The 26,106-nt window shown below is 45.3% G+C and overlaps 1 protein-coding gene across 1 annotated transcript; it reads right to left on the bottom strand.

Annotated features, from left to right (window-relative positions):
• Window positions 1-1,277: 1,277 nt before the first annotated feature.
• On the bottom strand, window positions 1,278-4,786 carry LOC149333744 (uncharacterized). The gene is made up of 2 exons (XM_089558752.1): window positions 4,486-4,786; window positions 1,278-2,730 (listed from the first exon to the last, which is right to left on the bottom strand). Exons 1-2 carry the CDS (start codon window positions 4,606-4,608, stop codon window positions 1,558-1,560), a joined length of 1,296 nt encoding a protein of 431 aa, XP_089414878.1. The 5' UTR covers window positions 4,609-4,786; the 3' UTR covers window positions 1,278-1,557.
• Window positions 4,787-26,106: the final 21,320 nt, after the last annotated feature.

Genomic DNA, 26,106 nt, shown 5'->3' with positions numbered 1-26,106 from the left:
TGGTTCGTTTCATAGCTCGGTAGTATCCAGCATGCAAAAATATGGTGCACAGGGGCGGCATTTTCCCATTTGACAGCATTTGAAGCAAGTGGGATACAAGTGTCTTACTCAAGAATATTTTCATGCTGTTCCCTCATGGTACTGAAAATGACTAATCACTTTCATGAAGATTAGGCATCTTCACTAAGAATGTGCTCTCTTGTTCCACAAGCACACAAGATGAAGCAACGCTTTCTTCGCAAAGCATGCAGAGAGCGATGCCAAATGGAGGGTGCTCGATTCTGAACAAAAAGGGCAGCTCAAACACTTCAGTAATCAATTCTTGACACAACAGCAAGATTTTGCTGTCAGCAGCAAACACCTTGAGAATTTTAACAAGTTTGCCGTTACTTGCTTCCAGGTAGCATGAACATGTTCTTTCTGCTTGTTGATAATGGGCGCTGTGTACAGTGAACCCCTTGACACGAGCTCTAAGGTACTCACTTACGCATGCCTCGGAACCAATGTTTTGCCTCAACAGTATTTGGATGGGTTCTTCATAGACACAAGGTGGCAAAGCTGCACCTAAGACACTAGATTTGTGCTGTTTAGAAATTTTACCTGAAATTAGCTCCTGCTGCTTTTTCAAAAATGGAGGAAGAGGTACCAGACGTTTCAAAGAATTTAGAACTCCATTCATAATGAATCTTTCTGATATTTGCCGAGGAACCCCTTTCGCAGCAGACACAAGCTTCAAGATGTCCCCGTTGCCCCCTTCAAATGGGAAGGTTGACGTGGCCCACAGTGGACCTGTCATCCTAACAGATTTCGCCAGATGTAGAAGTTGATGAACATTGAATGTTTGCGCACTTTCATCATAAAATATTTTCACTTCCTCCACAAACTGTTTCAGCAACCTTTCTGCAATAAAAGTGTCACTGCGTTCAACACTTTCTCTCAGCAGCATAAAAATGCCTTCTACCAGCAATGAAAAATGCCTAATATATCTATCTGGCAGAATGTTTTGAAGGCATGGCACACTGTAGTATAGCAACCAATACTTCCATTCTGTGGCTTTCCAGAATGCCCTCTCTGAAATTGGCCTTGGCAGTCTCGAGAAGCTTATTGGTGGCCGTGCTTTCAATATACGCTGATTTAGCTCGGCAATTCTATTTCCTACATACCAAGGCTTCCCAGTTGCAGACAGCCAAAGCTCTGTCATTTGTGCAGTCACACCCTCCAGGACACAATGCATATAATCGGGAGGGAAGCCCCAGACCAAGTCCAATGTTCCTAGCTTCGTAACTGGAGATGGCCCCTTCACTCCATCGACAGAGCACTTTCTTGTAACTGCAAGGGACATGGCTGACAGCACAGTGTCGTGGGACCTTTCAACCATGGCACCGCCTTCAAACGTGTACTTTACTGTGCCTACAACAAAAACACAACAAATCATTAAAATCAAAACTCACTTCATGCCGCACAGATCAAAGCAGTAGTAAAGAACAAATGAAAATAATTAAAAACATGAATATAACACCGGCAAAGTATAAAACATCCAACTAGCCAAGTAGGCTGTTATTCCTTACTTTTACCGCTGGCAACCAATCTGCCATGTAAAACATATGCTGTATATCTGTGTCCTTCATAAGACTGAATGAAAGCAGGAGTCTCACCGTCAACTAAAGTTCCCTTGTTAAGACACCAAGTGCAGCCGTAGTACCCGTTGTACTGCTTTGCATTGAGCAAAGCAGCTCTGGCCGGTGAGTCGACACAGCAGCACACAATTCTGACTGCAGACTCCACAACTTGATCAGCAAAGGTCCACATCAGGCTGCCAACCTCTTGGAACTTGTCCACAAAGGTTTTCATGAAGAGATGTGCAGGTGGATGCTCCTTGCCGAACCACACTGCTCCAACCAAAATATTCTTCCACCGCAGAGGAACGGGAAGCTCATTGAGGGCAACTTGTATTGGCCACACAGAACCTTTGCTTGACTTAAATACCGGTGCACCATCAGTATTCATCGTCAAAGTTAGGTCACTCCACTTCATTTTGTGGTCGCTGCGAACTTTCTTGTAGAGCAGGCCATCTGTGATATCGGTGAAAGCCTCTGGGCATGATGAAGCAAGCTGAAGCAGGTTGCTTCCAACTATTTTGCCCATGCGTTTCAGGAGCTGTTGCAGTTGTCGCTTCAAGTTAAGAGTGATGAAAAAGCTCCCCTTCTTCAAAACCTCTCCTAGGCTTGCAACTTCTGAACAAATTCGGCAACGCCAGTGGCTGGTACCATTGCCATCAATTAAGAACTGGCAAGTCGGGCAGAAGGCATGAATGCTCACCATTTTTGACTGCTGAAGCCTCCACAGTTTTCGAAAACCATATTTGGTTGAAGGAAAAACCTCTTCAGCAAAGAGGGCGTTCAGAAGCTTGAGCAAGCTGTCAACTTGTGTCCATGGTAGCTTAGCTGCCACAACAAATGATAATATCAGGAGCATGGCTTGCAGTCGAGTTGTGGACTGGCCAGGAAGAGTCGTCTTTGAGTTGGCTGCGATGAAATCAGAAAGATCATCATCTGGGTCGTCAGCTTCCGCATACACATCAGGGTCTCCCTGCTCAGCATTCTGGTTAAAAGAGGCAGCACTTTCTGCTTGTTCAGAGAGCTGAGGTAGTGGCAGCAGACATTCTTCACTCTCAGTTTGTTCGTCTGTAACCTCAGCGTCCCCTCTTGGTACCTCATTTACTGCAGCTAACTGCAAAGAATAAACAAAAGAGGAATGTATTATCAGACAGTGACGAAAGCCCGAGTGGCATGCTTTGAGAAATCTGGCCGATTAGTGGGTCAGCATCTTATCATGGCATGATGTGAGCCCAATTAATGCTGAATTGCTGCTCCATCCTCACACCGCTTGTTCTTTACCCAGATTGAGCATTTGAGACTATTCCAGCTGACGAAATGGGAATGGATGTGAGAGGGCAGCAGTTGTAATTGCGTCCACTGCACACAACTCTGCCATTGGCTGTGATAAGATGCTGACCAAGTGACCGGCTCCAGCTCTCACAGTGCTATAAAGTGAGCTTCACACACTGACATGAGAAGATTTGTCTGAACCGGTGTTCTGCTGGACAAAGAGAGAGACCTGAGAGATCCGCTATGTTGAGGGCTCAGTGTTTTTACTTTTTGTCATTCTTACTGGTATGCACAGGAATTTTCCATAAAAATTACTACGGGCTTTAAAAAGTATCAGTGCAATCCGTGCTGCTCACAGATGATGTCAGAGCAGAATTGCACGACACGTAAACTCATGTTTGCCACATATGCCGATGTAGTCGACACCTCTCACACATTTATAGTGTTCAGTTGGAGTTCGTGTTTGACTGCATTTATGTTGATGAACTCTTCTATACGCAGCAGTTTTCATTGGCGCCTGTGCTCAAGTCCCCAAATGATGGCGGCTACATCCAATTTGGCTGCTATTTGGCTGTATTTCAGCCTGGCTATGTTACAAAAGGCCCTCACAACGCAATATTTCGATCCACATTTCACCTCACCATTCTCCTTCTGCTTCTGTTTCTTGTTTCTCTTAATTCGATGCTGCGGAGTGCTTTTTTTCCTGATCATTGTACACCCGCGCTGCCTTGCTCTTCTGCCACAATCTTTGATGCGACAAACTTTTTTGCCATGGTTTCATTCATCACATTCATCATTTCCGTTTCCTAGCCCTGTTTCTCATTTCTGCATGCTGCGTTCTGCTATCAGCCGTCTGCATCCATCACAGACAATATTTTGGACGTTGATAGGCCATGTAAGCAATGTAAGCTCCGCCTTTTCAGGAACTCTCTTTAGATGCTTACCGCGCAGGTAAGAGCATGACCACTGCCTGCGGTGGGTGTAAGGACGCTAGGTTCTCGCGATTCCGCAAAAGAAAAAAATCTGACTTTAGCTTTCTCCCCCCCCCCCCCTTTCACAAAGAAAAAAAAGTGTGTGTGGTGGGGGGGGCAAGTTGAAATACAGAATAAACGAATAGGTCCAAGTTATTCAAAAGGCAACGCTTCAAATGAGCGCGGCACAGTCTAGCGAAGCAAATCTCCATTACGGTAACGCACGCACAACGCACAGCAGCAGCCGCGCCGTCATGATCCGTGCCGCCGGTGCTCGGCGTTTCGAGCTGTCCAGCTCCAGCACCCGTTTGCCCTTCTTTGCTGTCCCTACTTCACTCAACTTCTGCAGTGCCTTTTATTTCGCAGCGACCCGTACCTCTTTTCCGCATCCACACCCACAAATATGCACTTGCTCGCCCCGCGTTCTGCTTCAAAAATTCACTGAAAAGCGGGCTTCTCCTCACGGCTCGCAAGCCTAATGGCAAAGGTCGCTTTTGCAACATTGCACAGCTCGGAAAAAAAAAAAAAACACTTGCGGATTCTTTATGAGTTCATGGAATGTAAAACTTTTCGCCGCAGAAAGTGAATGGGCCCTAGCATATGACGTAAACAAGTCGGTGAATTACCTGCGGTGCTTGAGACGTTGCAGCGGATTCCTTTTGCAGCCGGCTCCATGTCGTCTGCCGCGGAATTTTCAGTGATAGCGCATTTGGCTCCAAATAGGCGCGGTAGCGTTTTTTGGGAGGCATGTTGGAGCACCTCCTTTGCACGCTTGTAACAGGCTTGTACAAGTAGATGAGGCGTTGGCTTGTATAAGGTGCAAGAACGACACTGAAGACAGATGGAACGTACAACCAAGGAGGCGACTACAGACTGCGCGGGAAATTCCGCACGCCCGCCTCTCCTTTCCTTTTTTTTTTATAGCTTCAATGCGTGCCCGCCTCTCCCAGCAAGGCAAACGCTACAATCTAGCCAAAAAGAAAGTGGCGCTTACAAAGTTAACTACTACATTTGCAACATCTACAGATAACTCAATCTGTTTCAGAGCAACGCGCTAAAGCAGTCTCATCAGCATGCAATTTTTTGTTTGACAAGACTGCAGCGCCACACACACCATTACGTTGTCAAAACGTGTAGATATAGTTTGTTCCAACCGTTCCAACATCCTTTTTGTTCTATACTGCGCGACATTGGTGACTTGCTCCCGAGTGTGCATCAGTGCAATGGTGTTTTACATTTACGTGAAGTTTCTGCTTGACAACGTGAAAAAAGTCACTTCATCGGTTCTTGTGAAAAATTTCCACCCAAAGAGCACGGAAGATTTTGCGGCGGGAAATATCTATCAGGTCTATTGGGAGGGGGACGACAAAACAAAGGGCGGATACTACGACGCGGAAATCCTACAGATGACAGGTAAGAACACTTTTATTACTGTCTGAGTACTTTTGTAATTTCTACTTTGCGGCAGCTGTAGCTACCCGTGTATTTCCAGTGCCTCGTTGATTGATATTGAAACTTCATTCAGCCTCTATGTATGTACCGCCGTGAACACAGACGCTCGAGCGATTGTCTTTCACTGACGTTAGTGCCGCTGGGCGTCGGCCGCTGCGTCTGAGACAAAATTAAAGTGGAAGCAGGGCACGAGCTGTCTCCAACGTCCGCAAACATACCGTGCAGTATGGCCTTGGACTCTGCGCCCAGCGCTCAGAGGCTGTAATATCAGTGCAGGACGCGCAAGCGAACGTTCCTCCAATCAACCACAGATATCCGTCGGACGTACGAGCTAGATCCGAACGTCCTTTGCCGAGATCGGACGTCCATCGGACGTACGAGCACAATCCGATTTCGGATATCCGTATTCATACATCCGCCGGACGTACAGACAGTATCCGCTTTTGTCTATCCGCATTAGAGACAAGGTGTACGTCCGAGGGATGTACGGTGGAGTATATTCTCCGGATATGAGTATAGAGTTTTTTATAATTGTTCACACAGAAAAGTCGCGCCGTTCGAGTATGTATACTGTAGAGTTCGCTTTTTTAACCTAGAAAATTTTATTCGCGAAGGAAATTTTGTCAGTTTTATTGGCTAGTGTGCGAGAAATTGCGTTAATATCTGCATATCTGCTTTGGAGAAATTATTTCCATGAGCTACACGGTTTGACTTGAGGACTTTTGTAAATTCGCGCAATTCCCTAGTCATATACTTGCAGTGCAAGGGCCACTGCTGAACTAAATTTATTTAAGGGTAGGAGCGAGTGCTACACAAATTTACAGTAAATCAATTACTAATTTACATCTAGAAAACGTATAAAAATCAGTAGCGACATCGTGTCCGCCGTGGTAGCCACCCTAGCCGTGGTAAAACGCGATTGAAACCACTTGTAAATTCAAAACTCCCGTTTAACTCCGCTATCATCATCATAAATGCAGCTTGTAGTCAGCCCAATCCAATCCATCAGCCACAGAGTGCAGCGGCGTAATGGCGGCGTTGCTGGTTTGGTGCGAAGTGTGGTGCCCCTTTTGAGCTCTGTTACTAGAATGTGTGGCTTTTTTTAGTCTGCGGACGAAAGTGGTGTGTAACTTGAACAATTCGAAGGATGCGGCAAGTGCCTGAAGCCCTCCTGGAACGCTGGAATATCGTACTACACCGACTTCGGATGAAAGAAGGCCTAGTGTGATTGCCTACGGCATGTCCTACGGAGGTAAGTGCAGTACACTGCTTGGGAATTACTTTTATGACATCGGAGCAGGATCTGTAACATTCTCTCGCGGGAGAGTTGGAGTTATGTTATGGCTATACTGTGGTGTGGGCTACGGATGGGTTGAGACTTGTTGAGAATGGGTTGAGAATACCAATAACAAAGTTGCCAAGCATTTTTGAATTTATCATGGTCTACTGAGATTTGGCGTGGACTTGATTACTAACCTTTTTCTTTTCATTTTTTGCAGAAAGCTGTTCGCTTCTGCTTCATCATGGAAGTAGGAAGATGGATGTGCGCTCGAAGTTTTACGTCTCATTGAGGAGTTACACACTTCACATTAACTCAGTCCTGTGCTGATGTACAGTCACAATAAAATATTCTCGCTGTACTTTCAGTTGCTTTTTCATTTTATTGCCCCGCGGACACGAAGAAAGTATGCATGTGCCATATATGCAAACATCCGAGAAAGATCCGGGAACGGACGTCCGAAATCGATGTCCGTCCGGAACATCCGAAACGGACGGCCAACGGCCGGCCGATGGATAGCTGTGGTTGCTTTGTTAGGCGTGCTGACAGCGGTACAGCACTCGAATTTGCTTGTCAGGGCTATAGGAATGTGTTCTTGAGCTTTTCTGCCTTTCGTAACGCGCACCGCTGTTGTGCAGTTCTCACGTTCAACTTGCAGGTTTGCGAATTCCGTCCTGTTTGCAGCATGTTGCATGTTGATGGATGTAACGAAATTAATCTGGCAGTGTCCGGTAGATGGTAGAGTCGCCCAGCTGAAATTACCCCGGCACCTCCATCAACTGGGCCTCGTGAATACGTTTTTTTTTCTCACTGGCGCCCCTCCAGGCATTCTTCAGTTGTAGTAATGAACTGTCTTATGTACAAGTGATGAGTGGCTGGTCTTCCCAGGGTGAACCCGTTGCTTTTTTTTTTTTTTTTGGGGGGGGGGGGGGGTGTATCACTTGGGACTAGTTCGGAAGCATAAAATGTATACTTCACTGCTCTTGGTTATAGCTCAGTTGATGACCATGTCCTAGCTACGTGTATTGAATATTAAACTGTGAAGACCTCTGTAGCCGAGAAAGCTGCCAAATGTGACAGAGGTTCTCACGCCACACTAGGTAGGAAGTGTCGATTCTGCATTGTTTCTTGAAAACTTGACATGAATGCGAAATTCTAGAGGCCCCCGTGTACTGTGCGGTCAGTGCACATTAAAGAACCCTAGGAGGTCGAAATTTCTGAAGCCGTTCACTGCGGTATCCCTCATAGCCTGAGTTCCTTTGGGACGTTGAACCCCCATAAACAAAAAAGCCTGGGGCTGCAGTTTCATATAGTAATGTTTGTTACTGCTGCTGAACAGTGGCGAAAATGATTCATTCTTAAAAAAAGGACAGACTACTCAATTGAGCAGCCAGTCTCTGATGAGTGTTGGGGGAATTCTGGCTGATGGCCAGATAGGCACTGTCAATTAAATAATTTAGAATAGAAGCTGCTGCAAAAGGCTTGGTGCAGGAAACATTATCTTGCATTTTATCATTACAATCAATGTATGGAAAATTGTGCGAACATACTCCTAAAAGAGATTTCTTCCCAGAATCCAAAGAAGAAATGGACCAACATATTTCTGGTCAACGACATCGTGGCGCAGTCGCGCGCCCCGCAAAACGCCCAAGAGACCTGGCACGTGATAAAGTATGTATGCGCAATTGTAACCCGAACCTTGTAATGAAATGTGATGTTTAATAGGTTTTCAGTAACGTTGTGTCACATGTGTCACATGGCAGTCGCGCGCCCCGCAAAACGCCCAAGAGACCTGGCACGTGATAAAGTATGTATGCGCAATTGAAACCCGAACCTTGTAATGAAATGTGATATTTAATAGGTTTTCAGTAACGTTGTGTCACATGTGTCACATGGCAGTCGCGCGCCCCGCAAAACGCCCAAGAGACCTGGCACGTGATAAAGTATGTATGCGCAATTGAAACCCGAACCTTGTAATGAAATGTGATGTTTAATAGGTTTTCAGTAACGTTGTGTCACATGCAAGCATTTCTGCAGTTTGTGTCCAAAGAAATTTAATTTTTTTTATAATGTTAAAGACAATATGGGTGAATATGTGTTTTGACACTGTGTTAACTACTGCAGGTTCGAAACATCAAAAAGTTGCGGATGCTCGCGCAGCAGGCCGCAACGGACAACCTTAGCACGGAGACAGCAGCAGAGAAAGAGGTGCAGAAGCTGAGAAAGGAAAATGAGGAGCTGCGCCAGCTGAACATCAAGCTGCAGCACCAGCTCTTGCGCTTCCTCTCAGCTGATGGTACACTCCTTATAAGGAGTTTTTTTTCCTGTATTTCCTGCTGGTCAAGCTTATTGATTAAATGTTTTCAGGTCACATAACCTGGAAAAATTTTTGGGTGGTTTAAGAAGGAAGTGTGTGTGTGTTGGGGTGGGAGGGGGGGAATAGCTTACGGCGCATATTGAAATCTGCGGACTGAAGAGCAACTTGCTCTCACTTTGAAGGATTTAACCTAGCCATGACTGCCGACAAATCTTTTTGTGTTACTCTTTTACTCTCTTCCCTTGCTTTAAAACACCATACCAATAATTGTTGTACCTGCTTCGGTGGCTGAGTGGTCAGGGCACTTGGCTGCTTAGCCAGGACACCTGTGTTCAATCCTGGCCGTGGTGGCGGCGTTTCGAAGGAGGCAGAACACAAAAAGGGTCCGTGTACTCTGCAACGTCTGCCCATTAAAAACCCCATGTGGTCAAAGTTATTCCGAAGCCCTCCACTGCGGTGTCCCTCATAGCCTGTGTGTCGCTTCGGGACATGGATTAATTGTAAATTGTGGCTAAGCCATAAATCACAGTTTTTTATTTGTTCACAAAGTCAACACGCTAGTAGTTCACTCAGTCATGTTGGCTTGTTGAATAAGACCAAGCTTTCCATTAATGTCAGATTTAAAATTCATTACTTCAGGTGTTAAAAAAAAATAAATACCTGACAAAGCCATATCTAAACATGCAGTTTCTTGTGGGACACGAACTGATAGATTTTTTGGCACAGCAGTGAGCCATGCCGCAAAAAATCCCAAGCTATGGGAAGGAATAACGGGGGATAAGGTTGTAGTGGAGCTTATTTTGGAGGCACTTTTCGCACAGATGCATGGCTGATTATGTTGGAATCAGTGTAACATCTACCACAAAACTGCGTCTAAACTTGAGTCGGGCATGAATCTGCAGTCGAATTGTCAACCAGCACATGCATGAGCGTGTATGAGGGCTGTTTGTGGAGTGCGAGGCGTTTACCATGGGAACAGGCACACAATATTATAAATATACGGGACATGTGCCTCGCGGCCCACTCCTAACAAAGACTCAAGACTCGTCCTCTGTGGCTTCAACATTTCTCTTTGAAGCACTGAGGCGACCAACTTGCAATGCATTCTTGCAAAGAGCAGTAAACACAGGAGAGGACGCTGCAGCCAGGCAAGGGTTGTACTGCTCCACTCCGCACCGCTGAGGAGTGTTCTTTCAGTGTTGTAGTTTAGAGGCCTTGCACTGGATAAAGCGTGAGTGCTCCACATTGTACTCTTGAGGGTAGCTTAAGTATTGTCTGTTTTCTGCCTCAATACATAAAAAAATTAAGCTGTGCTCAAATTTCGCATTACAAAAAACCATGATCGTTGGTGAAGTTATTTTCATTGGCCTACATCTGTGCCACCCTTTGCAGCACTGCCTGCTGCGTCTGCACCTTCCGCGGCCGTGGCGGCTGCATCTGCCAGTGCTGCTTTTGCCTCTGCTGCACCTGCCCATGCTGCATTTGCCTCTGCTGCATCTGCACCTGCGGCGTCTGCTTCTGTTCCACCTGCGACATTGGCACCTGCGGCATCGGCACCTGCGGCATTGGCACCTGCGGCATTGGCACCTGCGGCATTGGCACCTGCGGCACCGGCACCTGCGGCATCAGCAGCTTCGTCACTGATGGCTGCTACATCGGCAGCTGCTACCTGGGCGCCTGCAAAAGATGCCCCTTTGGTTGAGGTGTTCCCAGCTCCCTCCTCTCCACCTGCAGCCACCTCTGAGCCCCCACCGAGCCCCATTCCTGGAGCCCTGGTTCATGTGGAGTTCACAGAGGGTGGTTTGGGCAGCCAGGAGGAAGGCGCCACCAGGGAAGGCACACAAGTGTGCACAGTAGCAGAGGATGGGAGGGTATGGTTAAAGATACAGCTTAATAATATTTAATATTAGTAGTAACGTTACCACTTAGTTGTTTCACATAATAGCGAAGGCGAGACAATGAAACTCTTGTGTCTTGTGCCACAGGCACTGGCAAGGTGGCAGAAGCAGAGTACATTCACAAGCAACAAACTTGCCGGGCAATTACTATTCAGGCAGCTTCATTCCTTCAGTGACAGCCATAACATTAAAGGTCCCCTGACCATGTTCAGAGATTACAAACAAACAAGTACTCTGGATAAATTGGGCCGCTAGTGGCAACATCTGTACATCGTTTTTTGGTGTTTTCTAGCTGATAAAAGCTCACATTTTGAATGAGAGTGGTCTCTGAGAATATAACGGGATGCATGCCAACTCAAATTTATATTGTGTGTTCCTCTAAATGATAGTGTAGGAATGCAACAAAAAACACACCTGTACTTCCATCTTTTCATGGCTTGCAGTGTATGTGTGCGTGCTTTGATAATACTGCACTTTTCAGTTGCTGGAACCAAAACAGAAGGCAGCGAAATTTCTTTATTGTGATAGCTATATCTCCAATATTAATTGGTCAATACAGAAAATTTTTGTGGGAGGGCATTCTTTGAAACAGGCCGGAAACCATTGAAGTCAAACAAAAATCCAACCAGATGGTGGTCAGGTGCACTCGGGTGCGACGAGAGCAGTGTGGAATGAAGCACAACTCTTGGTTTGGAATATTCGAGCTTAACAATAGACTTGCATGGGACCTGGGTATTGATTTAGGCAAGATGTGTGGTATATAGCTGGTTGTCTGCGAGTGTGAAAGCTTCGACAGCTAGTAAGAGGACACATTCTGAAAATATTTGGGGCTGTGAATTCCTCATGTTTGTTATTGGAAATCCGTGGGGGAGGCATTTGTGTTGCAGTGGACGTAAGATGGCCAATTTTGATTACTGTAATTTCTTGGAAGTGCCTACCTTTTTCTTGTTTTGTTGTTTTATTACTTGGCCAGGGGCCGCAATATTGTCATGAGCTGAGGGCAGATAGGAAATTGACGTAACCTTTTTTTTGTGCTGCATTAACTGCTATATTCCAACCTACACTGAACACAGATTGCCTTGAAGCAGCTGTTTTTATGGGCTGTATGGCTGTGTGTGTTTTTTCACATTATGAAGTGGTGTTGAAAGTAGTTTGGTTTGATTTCATGCAGGTTCACCTGGCCAATGGGGTCTATTTGGCCAAAGGGGTGTACGACCAATTGTTGACAGTGCCCAAGGACTCACACTTCGTGAAGCGAGCCGCGACTGCCATTTGGTCGACGGAAGGGCTCGCCAAGCGGAGTGTGACGGGCACACTGTCCAACCGCTTCGTCGCCCAAGGCGGAGAGAAGCCGCCTCAACAGCCCCTCACCCCCCACAAAGTTGATGCACTGAAAGGTGAATGCGGTCATCTTGCTCTCTGTTCTGTGATTTAACTGCAGTTTAACTCTCAAATTTATTAGTTCTGTGATTTAACTGCAGTTTAACTCTCAAATTTATTAGTTCTGTGATTTAACTGCAGTTTAACTCTCAAATTTATTAGTAAGCAGACTAAAGTTTTCACTCAATGTGCTCTGTGTCCGCAAAAATTGATTGCTGTTAGTGTTACACATTCTGTGTGATTGATATTGTGCTTCCACCTTCAGCCATGAAATTAAATATTTAAGTGTTTTTAAAAGAAAATAATGCCTGAAAGGTTTATTGTTCACAGTGGGAAAGCAATTGAGGAATTTTGATAGCAGATAATTTGACAGCTAGTGGAAGAAAGGACCATATGTTGTGGCATCATCACAACATCCTGACTGGATTGTGAGAAAACTGCCCATCATGGCAGGTAGCAGTGAAATTAATGATTGGTTTTGAGAGGTGGCTCTTAAATAAAGAAAACTGTGAGCCGCAGAGCTTAAATGCCCCCTCAAATTTTTTTGTTTGTTTACAGCTGCATTCTAATGTACCGCAGCTAAATTAACTAGTGCGGAGATCCAAATGTGCGGCATTCTAACACTCATGGTGCATTTTCTTTTCTACGCAGTGTTTTTCACGCACTACGCGTCACGAAAAGGCTACGGAGAGGAGGACGTTGCCAAAGCCTCGAAAAACATTCGAATGTGGTTGTCCCAAAAAGCCTGTGAGCTGCGGCGACAGAGGCCTCCGAAATAAACATGTTGCGTAAGCATAGAAAATTGCATGTTTCTTTAACCAAGAAGTGGCATGGGATTTTTTCCTATGCAACTTTCTCCATATAATGCACCATTACGTCTCACCATACATACCGAATGCAGCAGGGCACATGCCAGGCTCGTGATACGAGCCTGTATGCCTGCATGCATGGAAACGTCGTCTGGTGTCACGGCCTGGTGGATTTTTATGCCCATAAACATCAGCCCGGAAACACCAGCCCGGAGACACCAAACCGTATTTTCTGGTGTTAACACCAGGCACAACCACGTGGGTTTCTCGGCCCCAGAAACACCAGCCCGGAAACACCAGCCCGTAAACACCAGCCCAGAAACACCAGCCCGGAAACACCAGCCCGGGAACACCAGCCCGGGAACACCAGCCCGGAAACACCAGCCCGGAAACACCAGCCCGGAAACACCAGCCCGGAAACACCAGAACCGTGTCTGAATTTCCACTCTGGTGTTAACACCACATACGGCCTGGTGGAATTTTCGATTGGGATCATATGGGCCATTGGAAAATTTCGTCCCTATGTCTATGGTCGCCCGTTCTGTATAGTAACCGACCACCATGCCCTGTGCTGGCTGGCCTCTCTCAAAGACCCGTCAGGCCGCCTAGCTCGCTGGGCTCTGCGATTGCAGGAGTATGACATTCATGTCATTTACCGCTCCGGCCTCAAGCATAATGACGTGGACGCTCTTTCCCGCTCGCCGCTACCTAGTGCTTCATCGCCTGCTCCTGTGTCTGCTTACGTCTTGTCCTCGCTTACGACTTGTCCTCGCTTGCCACTGCCGACATGTCAACCGAGCAGCAGAAAGACCCTTGGATCGCCAGTCTTATTAACTTCCTTTCGAGTCCTACGACTGATAATTCGTCCCGTTCTCTTTTACGTCAAGCCCGTCACTTTTCTATTCGGGACGGTCTCCTCTACCGTCGCAATTACCTGTTCGACAGACGCAAATGGCTCCTAGTGATCCCCCGCCATCTACGCACCGACATTTGCGCCGCTTTTCATGCGGACCCACAGTGTGCCCACGGCGGCGTGTTGAAAACCTACACGCGTCTGCGTCTTCGATTCTACTGGCGTGGCATGTACCGCTTTGTTCGCCACTTTGTGCGATCTTGCCCATCTTGTCAACGGCGTAAATGTCCGCCTCACACCTCGTCTGCTCCACTGCAACCGTTACCCTGCCCTGCCCGCCCGTTTGACCGCGTTGGCATAGACCTCTACGGCCCCCTCCCTCCCACTCCCGCTGGTCACCGCTGGATTATCGTGGCCGTGGATCATCTCACACGTTATGCTGAAACGTCTCCATTACCATCTGCCTCCGCCCGCGACGTGGCTTCCTTTCTTCTAAAGAACCTGATTCTTCGCCATGGTGCTCCTCAAGAACTGCTCAGCGACCGTGGACGCGTATTCCTGTCTGACGCTCTTGAGGCCCTCCTCAAGGAATGCCGCATTATCCATCGAACCGCTTCGTCTTACCACCCTCAGACCAACGGCCTGACCGAGCGTTTCAACCGAACCCTCAGTGACATGCTGTCCATGTACGTCGACGCCAACCACTCCAACTGGGACCAAGTTCTTCCCTTCGTCACGTACGCATATAACACTGCGACACAAACCACCACTGGATTCTCTCCCTTCTTTCTTCTGTACGGCCGTGAGCCCCCCTGCACGATGGATACTCTTCATCGCTACCGACCCGACATTTCCGAGTCCACGCCACTGTCCGACGCTGCCAGGTACGCCGAAGAATGCCGCCAGCTTGCTCGCTCGTTTACCACGCAGACCCAGTGGCAGCAAAAAACATGACCGCGACACTTCCGCGGCCTCTACCTCCTACCCTGCCGACTCCCTTGTGTGGCTCTGGGTGCCTCCCACAACTCCCGGCCTTTCGCGGAAACTGCTGCATCGCTATCATGGTCCCTACCGGGTTCTCAAGCAAACATCTCCGGTCAATTATATTGTTGAGCCTGTTGCACCCGCTGCGGACTTGCGTCGCCGTGGCCGCGAAACTGTCCACGTCGACCGACTGAAGCCGTACTACGACCCCTCTGTTCTTCCTTCCCCTTAAGACGCCAGGATGGCTCCTTTTCACCCGGGGGAAACTGTAGTGTGCCAAGTGTGACAGGTTCCGCTACCACCATGCGCCGACACTGCGCTGCGCCTGACGACGACGAAGTTATGCGCCGACACTACGCTGCGCCTGACGACGACGAAGTTCCCCCGCTCTCTTCTCTCTTGGTGCTGGCTACGCTCGTCTACGCTGCCAGACCCTGCACAGCGGTTCGGTCTCTTGAGGACGCCTAATAAACGCACCCCTACAAGAGGAACAAATTTCGAAGTACTTGAGTCGAGCCAGGGATGAGAAGTGGCCTGTGGTAGGAATTTCCAAACCACCGGCAAGACACACAGAACGTCCAGGAAATGAACTATTATACCACTGACTCTACTTAGAGGCAGTCAAGTATTTGGCGGCAGACCAGGAGTGTGCTTCAATATGGAGCCTGTCGCAGACCTACATAGTGCCGCAAGCCAAATAAACTAGCCGCAATATAGCCACGCGTCTTTGCAAAGGGCATATTGGACCATATATGACTGGCTATGCTCTCGTCGGGATCCTGCAAAGAGCTCGCAACGAAAGGAGTCCGCAGTTGTAAGTGGGCTGGGAAGCGGCGCCATGTGTTCCGCTCGAAAGGTCATCGAAAACACCAAAGGCAAAGGGAATGCAAGACGGCCGACTGAATGGCCTAAATGTCACGCTGATTTCATTCTTGAGCCTCAACGCAGATGGCCTTTAGATAGCATCGATCGACAATAGTAATGGAATTTGTGCGTCGATTATTAAGGTCGAAAAGGGCGGTCTGTAGTCCCGCAGAAACCAGCGCAAGTTGTATTTTAACTATTTAATAAACATTCAATGTAGTTTCTGAGCACGAAATTTAAGTTGTATGTTTGGATCGCTGATAGTCAGGTGAGACCGGCGAAAATGTGGACTATCTAATATGACTGCACGTATGACTCTATGGTATTATTCGGCACGTAATTATCGTAGCCTCCAGGGTTCTGTGTTATCACAGTGTTCTAACATTTTGGTAGCGCATAAAGGACGGAAGCACGGCTACCGGCTCTTGCTCCAACTAACATCTGATGGGTGATCATGTCACCCGTCACGCGTGAAAAAATGGCCGAAGATCGTTCGCACCTGCGAAACCATTAATGGATGTGTTAGCATCATCTGGGCCAGAACAGTAAACGCTCTTGATCTAAAGACAGCCCCAAAACTTTCATAAACCCTAATAATCGGCTCTGACGTCGCCATAGACGCCGGGCAGTAGGAGCTCGGCTCTGAGATTGTCCTCCTATTGAGAACGTTCCGCTGTTCAGCAAAAGGAAAGAACTAGATGCTCTCAGTCTGAAAGCAAAACTTCTAATACGTGCCGCGGTGGCTGTCTAGGATAGAACCTTTAAGATTCACTGAATAGTTTATAAACTTTGTTGAACACTTAAGAGCGGTTTGTAAAAGTCTGACATTTAAAAGAATAGAAACGGGAGCAATCCGTAATTTAACTCGTGATATTGTTTATATAATGTAAGATATTCTACGCAGTCAGGACTCCCGATGAGGACAGTGTAAAAAGAATATTGTGCTCTCTTGTACAATATGCCTTTAAGCGCTGTCTCAATTTTTGTAGGGCCATTTGTATATTATTGATAATTAAGAAATTTTGGAACACACTTATATTCTTTTATTTCTACATGCAAATTCTAAACTAAATTTTCGCATTCCCACGTAGTTACTGTGTGCGAAAGGCCGCAGTAAGCGCAAAGAAGCTCCCAAAGTTGCTTGCAGAAGAATGTTTTGTGCCGCTTCCATATTATCCTACACTGCAGTCTTTCCAAGCTGCTTCCTGGCAACTCGACCAAGGAAAATGGCCCATGCATAAAATCCGCTTCGAGATTTCGTTTCGGCATCCCTTCTGTCAGATGTTCCTTTCCTCGAGGGCCAAAATACTGGTATGTTGAATTCTGCGATTCCTTCAGCGAGAGCGATTGTTTTTGAGAGGAACTTGAGATACTGAAGATATAGGTAGGCTCGATGCGCTCACATTGAAAGGGCTTCTGAATAGAAATGATTCAATATCGTGGTCCGTATCACAATTTCACACTAACTCTCTGTATCCTGAATTCAACTCCCTTTATACACTGCGAGGATCGCGTGGCGCGAAAGGAAGCCACACAGAGTCAGCAAAGAAATTTCAGGCGGATTATCGCTTTACTAAGTTTTTTATCTGAATACGTAGTTAGATATATAATTGCAGCCATCGAATCAGCAGAGATACACATAAGGCGAATTCATCAGAGCCTTCGCATGTTATTAATGTTTCCTCCCTGCCATCCTTTCTTTTTACGTCATTTAAAGGCAATCACTTACTGCGTGTTACCTAACACTGTTGTTCAGCCATAAGACTTCACTTACATCGATAAAACAAGGCACGTTTTCCTAGGGTTCACGTACATGGCCGCAGTAGAAATTCGGTAACACCCTTCCTAACAGAAGCAGCAGCCTCCATTGATTAAAATTTGAGTTTCAGTCTGTCCTAAAATTTTGGCTGTGGGTCAAGTTCAGAAAATATGTTTTATTCAAATTTCCAGTGACGCTATAAGACTGAAGCTTGCCTATCGGCACGCAGCCTTACATCGTCACCTCATTTAGAGTGGGATATGTTTTTCATATTAGGCGCGTTAGAATGGGTTATTTTTTCTATATTAGGCGTATTAAAATCAAGAAAAAAAGTAAGGAATAGTGAAATCTCGCATTATTCTGGCTCATGCCAAGTGCTTGATTCGCGGTTAAAGTGCTTGAGGACCTCAACACCTCTGCAAGGAAAGAAATGGCTGCGCCTTATCTGAGCTGACCCAGGTTATGCAAGCGAAAATCACGCTTGCATAACCATCGTGATGTCACGCTGCGGCCTATTGCTGCTTTCTCGGGGACGCAGACAATAGAAGTGATTGCTAATGTCGTATCCGACGACGTCTCAGACAGCCTAACATTCACTGGAGCTTCAAAGCAATTGCAGTACAGACACCTTTTTTTTCTGGTACGTGTTATTTATTATGTAATGATAAGTAAGGTATCATGGTACATGGATCATGGGGTATTCGCCCAGGGCTGCTAAATATAGTGATAATAGAATTTGTCTTCCATGATGTTTCGGTTTCAACAGCTTTAGCATGGCAGCGACGTCAAAGTTGCATAATGGGTACACGAGGCATGAGAACCTCTGATATAATCACTGTTTCGCATTTTTACTTCAGCGCAAGACTAAAGTGAGTCTGCTTGTACAAACAGAACGACAACGAATGAACAAACAACGAACATACTGCAGTATTTTTATGCCAGAATTGACATCTATGAAAGTTTATCGACACAGAACAGTATAAATGGAAAAAAGATCATGACAGAAAATTTTGACTATAAGAAACATTCGGCGATCGTAGGTCAATACCACGTGATGGTCCATGTATAGTAATGCCTTGCGCACCACTGCAATTCAAAAAGACTCCGCCGAATTTTGGTGTGTGCTTTTTTAACTTTCAACAATCAAATAATGGACAGCATGTGACACATCTAAACTTAGGAGCGTTCCCTCGGGTAAGTAGATTATTATTATTATTGGCTTTTTAAAAATTAATTCCTGATTATAATAACCTACTGAACGATCGAAAGAACGAAAGACCGCTTCAACCTTTAGACGCCTCACATACTGACCAGTATTGGTGTGTTGATAGCTAAAGGAGTAGACGCATGTCGGATGTCGGGGCCGCACGCACTGTTTTCACATTATGCAGCGTACCACCTTTACAAAAAGTGAATCAGCAACGACATTTACCTCTCAGCCGTATTGTACAGCCTCTACTACATCGCTACGGGCCAAAGGCTCTCGGAAAGGTACGAGAAGAATTCTCCTTATGCGCAGATATTTAGATATTTATCGCTACCACAAGTGCCCTGCTGCATAACTGAGAAGGAAAAAACATTGGTCGCTTAGTTTGCGCAAAGATGGCACTTTTATCCCTATTCGCGTCCGACGCATTCAGATAATGAGGTTCATGATGTGAACAGCGCGAACTACAAGGGACAAGAAAAAAAAAAGAAGGGACACAGGACGAGCGCTGTCCTGTGTCCCTTCTTTTTCTTCTCCTTTGTAGTTCGCGCTGTTCACATCATGAATATCTACCAACTCGCCCAACTGAACGTTTTGCTAGATAATGAGGTGTTCAGAGTAGTAACCTTATAAAGCCTCAAAGAACAGGAATCGAAAGAGGAACGTAGTACAGTGTCTAAGCAAATTTCAGATGTTCACTGAATGAGATTCGTAACTGACTATCGCCACGTAGTGGTGACTGCAGTCGGGCGAGGAGGAAAACAACGAGAATGGCTTCTAAACGAAACTTTTTATTTAGGCTGACTTGCGCTCGCTAAGAAATGAATCTTTCGGCGGCGGCGTAGCAACAGGCGAGCTCGGCTGTCGTCAAACAGAATGCCCTCCGCTCTCGGCCATGCTGAGTTTATAGCTGATAGCGAACTTTTGAGATAAAGCGCGCAAAGTTGCTAGAACACTCTGGAGCAACGTAGAAGCGTCTTCGCGTGGATGCGATTAATCGAGATAAATCTTTTCGGGTCTTGCATCCCAGAAAAAGTGATAAAACGGCGTGCCGGCAACTTTGAAGAATGAATAAACAAACACTACAAAGATTCGCGACACTATATGTGGAAATGATGGCGTACATTTATTCTATTTTACACTCGAACTCGCATTACCAAGTGCAAGAATGTTCTTTCTGGAATTTCGTGCGGTTATCGTATGCTCGTAGTATAGTTTTACGCCTCCAGTGCTGGCATAGCGCTAACTTTGTAGCATCGAGAAACAGGCTCAGGCAAAAAACAATTTCAAAAAAAGATAGAGGACAAAAATCAACGTTGCGGAGAACTGAGACCGAACGCTGCCGTCTAACTACCTGGCATGGAGCTGCGCAATACCAACCTACTGTCAAGAACCCTTAATGACAAGCCAAACCTGTCCTGTACCGTGCTTTGGGAGGCGACGCGTGCATTATGAGAGCGACGCTTCGGTCGATAACACTCACCTGCTCTGTTGCATCAGCGTCTGGCTCACCCAAGTAGCTAAGTGCGGTGGCTAATATTGAACCATTCTTGCGAAAACACTTCAGTGGGCTCATTAGACAGTGCACTGCAAACAGGTATTGCACAACCAGAGGTCAGGTGGCGTTACCTGCATAACCACTTTCCCTTTGCGTAACAACTTTCCCTTGCGTAACAACTTTTAAGATACATGGAGACGCCAGTGACATCAAGGTTAAAAGTCATGCGGACCGTTTTATTTGTTCTACTTCTTCCGGAAATAAAATTTTCAAAAACTTGTGCGCGGCTACATTCTCTGTGGTACATGTAGGTAAAGGCGACGCTAACGTGCCGGAATTGCAAAGAACCATCTAAGCGAGTGCAAATTAGAGAACTAGGCAACGCTTAATCAGTTATATTTATTTTATCTCGTTCTTTCTGGTGAATGAGAGGCGACCAAAAGAAACTTTGAACCGTTACATTCTTGTACGACGATTTCTTTCAAGCTCGAAAAGGTCGGCGGTGTTTCTGGCACGTGATCAGGAACATTTACTGCAATTTGTAAATGAGCGCAGCCAAGTGTGACCGGACTGTTATCCTGATGACTGCTTAACGCACTTACTGCTATAGCGGATTTCGAGATTTTTTTTTGTTCTGGTGATAATTTCACAAAAAAAATGTTTTTGGTTTTGCAGCAGGATAGCTTTATTTCACCAGCCCGTGACCCCAATGTTTACGACTGAGAGTAATTGCCATTTGCGCTATCTTTGTCTCCATTGTAATGAAGCTTATAAATGCGCATTTTCTTATTATCTCCGCCTTGTTCTAGGGCCTGGCCTAATGACACTGCGAGTCCAGCCGTTTGAGGCTTTGGCTCACCTGCCAACTGATTTTCTTTCGGTCTCTAAAGCAGTAGATATAGCGCTTTATTGTACTGTATAGTTTTCATGCACTTTCCATTCCCCTAATGACCATTATTCTGCTTCTAACCGTACATTTACACCAATACAACATCATATATATTAGTTCAATAACCCATTGGTGAGCCCTTCGTGTCAGTCATTAATTATATAAACCTATCTTTGAATAGCCGGTTATGGTCGTGGTGCGCTTGCTTTTGTTTTTTTTAACTTTGTATCAAGCTATCCATTGTTTTCTGTCCCTCCAACTAAAGTGCCGTTTCCTTTATATGACAAAAAATACTGTATCATACTGAACAAAAGCTCCTGCTGTTTAAAAGACAAAGGCGAGTAACGTTCTTGAAGGATCTAAGCTAAACTTAGCACATTCTTCCTGCTCGCATGGGGGCACGAAGTTTGTGTTGCGTTTTTCATGCTGCAGCATTTGATGCCCTGAAGGGAATTTCTGCATCTGCAGTGAAATAGCGGTCTGGCTTCAGAATTCATTTGGGTCCCATAAGTGTTTTTAGTTTGCAGTTTCTATATATTCGCAATCCTTAAGCCGTCCAGTAATAAATTCGTTTACCGAAATGTTCTCATAAACATAATCTTGGGCTCACCTTTTCGAGTGTTGGTAATGTATGGTTTGTAGCCTGTATTCATCAGTCCTTTCATGACCTTGTTGTTTTGATTGAACGGCAAGAGGAGCCCAAGTGGGAATTTAGACTTTGTCATTGTTTTGGTCTTCAAAACGGTCCACCCCAGTTCACAACAGTGATCCGTTTCGAAGCAAGATCCCGTTAACAAAAAGCTTGCCGCGCATAAAAGTGAACACGCGATAATTTCTCTTTTCCTACTTTGTTTTCTGCTGCCAGATGAAGGGGAAAAACCACCGATCATGCCATATATTGGCCTAGGAAAGAAACGTGGGAGAGCCCAAGTCAGAGATCCGTTTTCTCTTGTCATCGAGCAGCACACTCCTACTTTTCAAAAGTCGCTGAAACCGTGCTTTTGCTTCATATGTCACCTTTAATGCTTCGAACCAAAAATTTCATTTCTTTCTTGTAAGCGAAGAGTAACGCAGTTCCTCCTCCCTGCACAGTAGAAAAGCGTTCATCCGTGTGCTTGAGAGATGGAAAACTGGGCAAAGAAAGGGAAGTTTGAAGCTCGCCACTCACTCAAAAAGTGCAACCTCGATGTAGAGCACGAATTTAGAAAGATAAATTATTTTTCTTTTTTTTATGCCTGGACGAGAAATAATGCGTTGCTCTCATCGGTGAATTGAAATAAACTTGTCACCACTCTCCGTCAAAGTGAAGCTTATCATCACATCTCTCAGAACTGAAGAAGGTACTTTTTGATTTAGGATGGCATGGCAGTATTCAGGGCAATTATTTGTTTTGCTGCTTTCGACGTGGTTAGAGGAAAGATGCAGCTGTCTGAAGTGGTGCTTGCCCTGGTGACAAATTGGGACTCATCACCAGCCCAACAGCAGGTGGCGTTTAAACGTATTGTTGTTCTCGCCTAATCCGTGCACTGTTTTTCTTTGTAGAAGGTAACGCTAAAAACAAATAAACTAGACGCGCTTCCTTTGTACTGAAGGTTTACTGAGGCCGATGAATATTTTCTAGTGACGGTAATGACGTCATTGGCGATTTATCGCTAAAATCTCTCCAATAGCGGCACTGCATGGTCCAGCTCTGTGATATATATCCTGCTTACGCGCGTGCATCAGCATCATAAATATACAAAGCTTCCTATTGCTCAATAGCGCATTTATTACTTTTTGAAGGACACATTTCATGTCACTTAGAATTGATTTCTTAATATGCTCACGGCAACGCAAACTCAGCTTTGTTGGTGGGACCTAATGTACCAGCGATTTTTTGTGCTCCCTGAGCCGTTCATACGAACACCGTGATTGCTCCAGATTATTACCGCACGACTTGAGAACGTTAAAATATGTGCGGTTCTGGCTTGCTCTTTTCTTGTTTCTGTCACGTACCTTCTGTTATGCCTTAGCCTTAGCATTGTCTTTGTGCATCAACGCTTTCTTCGAAAAGCAAACCCAGATGGACAGGCTCTGAGTTGTTTTGCCCTTTTTGTGTGTATGTTAGCGTTATATACCCTGCTTTGGGAAGGAGGAGGGGAGATGTCATTCATACCTAAACTTTGTCGAGCTACCAACTTAGGAATAAGATCTCCATAGAAAAATCATATAGGTGCCTCTTCTTCTATACTATGGCATTTTGAAAAAATCTGAGAAGCACTTAAAATGCACCATAAGAGGGATCGGACTAGTTGGTGAAAGTATGAGATTTCTCAAAGCGTGGAACAAGGCGGACTAAGAAAGAACAGAGAGGGACGAGCACTACTTTCAACTGGTTTATTTTGTGAAACGGCAAGTGCAGACGCACCGAGGGATCAGTGGTTATGGCGCTCGACTGCTAACCCGAAAGACGCGGGTTCCATCCCGGCCATGGCGGTCGATTTTCGACGGAGGTGAAATGCTAGAGGCCAGTGTGTTGTGCGATATCAGGGCGCGATAAAGAACCCCAGGAAGTTCGCATTATCCGGAGCCCTTCACTACGGCCTACTTCACTGATTCGTTTTGGGACGTTAAACACCTTAAACCGTTAGACCTTCAGTAGGCTCGGCAGCGCTTTCATTCATTGTACTCACATGGCTCCTGTGTTCTTTACGCAGGCCATCGTACTGCTTTGATTGTCGTCTTCCCATGACAGCGCCCAGCTACCCGCATATCGCGGCTTAAACCTCGGCAAACCTCCGTCCGCTGCTCATTTGTCGCTCTCTACTTTCGTAGCAGGCCTATCACCCGTTACTGAGGACCAAGCGGATAACCTAAGCCTCTATTCGTGAACTCGGCTGACCGGAACGTTACAGATGGTGTACACAATGTAGGATCTTTGTTTTCTACGCGCTACAGATAAAATGCGTTTTTTCTTTAGGTTCACCTCCTTTTGCCATTTCCTGCACTATACTGACTCGTCATGCAGTGCGTTGTTTAAATCATCATGGCCATTCATGCAGTAAATTTTGTTGTAAAAGATGCAGATATCGGCAAAAAATTTTGTTTTGACACCTATATCAGAAGGCCGACCGTTAATAAAGATAAAAAATAATACTGGAGCAAGAAGGTACCCTTGTGATACTCCCGATGCGACGAGTGCAGTGAAAGAAATTTCATTCTGAGCCAGAACTTACTAGGATCGGTTATTTAAGTCGTCCTCGATCTAGTTGACAATACAGCCATTAACTAAAGTTGCTCCAGTTTGCTAATTAGTTTCTTATGAGTAACTCTACCAAACAACTCAGAAAAAACTAATGCACTCAAGGGAATCTGTTTTTGATTATTAATACTATGAGATCAATCATGTGCTAATTCAAGCAATTGTGTAATCGTTTAATGTCCCCTCTGCAACAAATGCTGGAAAGGCGATAACGTGCGCTCTTGCTCTGAATAACTGGGGATATGTTTTGATATGATGTGTTCTAGTAATTTTCCTACCGTGCATATTAGGGATACTGGCATCTATTGTAACATCACATTTGCTTCCTGTTTTATGTACAGTGTTAATAAATACTTTCGCTATTTTCCATTCCTTAGCAAGACGAGAAGTTGATATGGATTGATTACACTCCAGTATTCGCATTCAATTCAGCGCATCTATATAGAAAAGTGTTAGGAAATGTTATCAGGACCGTTTCGCTTTTGTGTCTATTGATAACGGTAGCCTGAGCACGCCTTTCTCACTTATTGTTGGAATGTCCAGTAGTCTCTGAATAAAGCGGTTAATCTCTGGAATGTGGCCATCATCAGCTGTGAGCACAGATTAGAAGTATGTATTTAATGAATGTACGAACTGTACATTACGTCCTTGTGAATTGATAATGATTTTTGGTTTTTGGGTCTGCGGTAGTTCCGAAATTATTTAGGGGAATGTTTTAAAAATTTAGAAGAGTAACTGGGAAGTAATTTGCTCTAATTGTATTAATCTGTATTCACATCACTGATAGGAGCCATGAGCTGAGTGTTTTTTAGAGTTATTTTTTATTTGCAGCGATTCATTTGGCCTTTTTAGCTTGCGTTTCGCATAAATGACATCATCTATATGCCAGGGGTTATATCGATTTGTTTCTTTGGTTTTCGATGGTACACAGTTTTTCATACAGTAACATACAATGTCCTTCAAGCTTTCCCATACGGTATGCTTATCTGCACCCTAATAATTAGCGAGTTATTCGAATGATTCGTATCCAGAACTTGATATCAGTACAAATGGGTTATCGCTGCCTTTGAAGTCTTGGAAAGTTGTTTTAGAGATCGTGTGAACGGCTTTTGCTCAAATGAGAGTACTTCATATTGCTACCTCATGGCCTGATATGTCATCTAGGACAGCACATCCTCATATTTTATCAATCGCAAAATGATTGCCGGCGAAGATGAGGTCAAGATTGTTAGATATATTGCCTTGAACACGCATGGGCTTGTTGCCAACTTGGAAGAAGTCAAGACTAACCATAATATAAAAAGCAACTTCAGAACAAGGAGAGCGATAAACCATGGTTTACCAGCTTATATCTGGTAGGTTGTGTCGCCAAGAAGAGTCAGTCTTGCTTTTTGTAGATGGTTTTGCGTATATTTATAAAGTGAAACCATTGAGCATTCATGTGACGAAGGGCTGTGGTAAACACAGCCGACAGTGATAGTGTTCGCGTCAAATATCAATTTACAGAATATTACCTCAGCCCTCTCAACTTTTGGTAAGACTGCGAAGGGAATTTTTCGTGCATCATTAAGTTGATACCTTCCACTGGTGTTAACCTGTTTTTGCGCACGACAGTATGATTTGGTAGGGCTATTTCGTTGTCCCTGATATCATCAATAAGACAGGTTTTTGTAATCGCCACGAAGTCAGTCTCGAAGCCGATAGGAAAGGATTGTAGTGACTCAAGTTTATTGAGAATACACGGTGGGTTTACGTTCGCAAATGACATTTCCTTTGTGTTGGGTACTGGCGGTTGTACGTTTTTTTCGCTCGTACCC

The sequence above is a fragment of the Amblyomma mixtum genome, chromosome 8 (genome assembly GCF_055824585.1).
Source record: "Amblyomma mixtum isolate Tamu chromosome 8, ASM5582458v1, whole genome shotgun sequence".
In the NCBI taxonomy this organism is placed as follows: Eukaryota; Metazoa; Arthropoda; class Arachnida; order Ixodida; family Ixodidae; genus Amblyomma; species Amblyomma mixtum.
The sequence above is the reverse complement of the archived record's forward strand: the minus strand, read 5'-3'. Positions and strand labels throughout refer to the sequence as shown.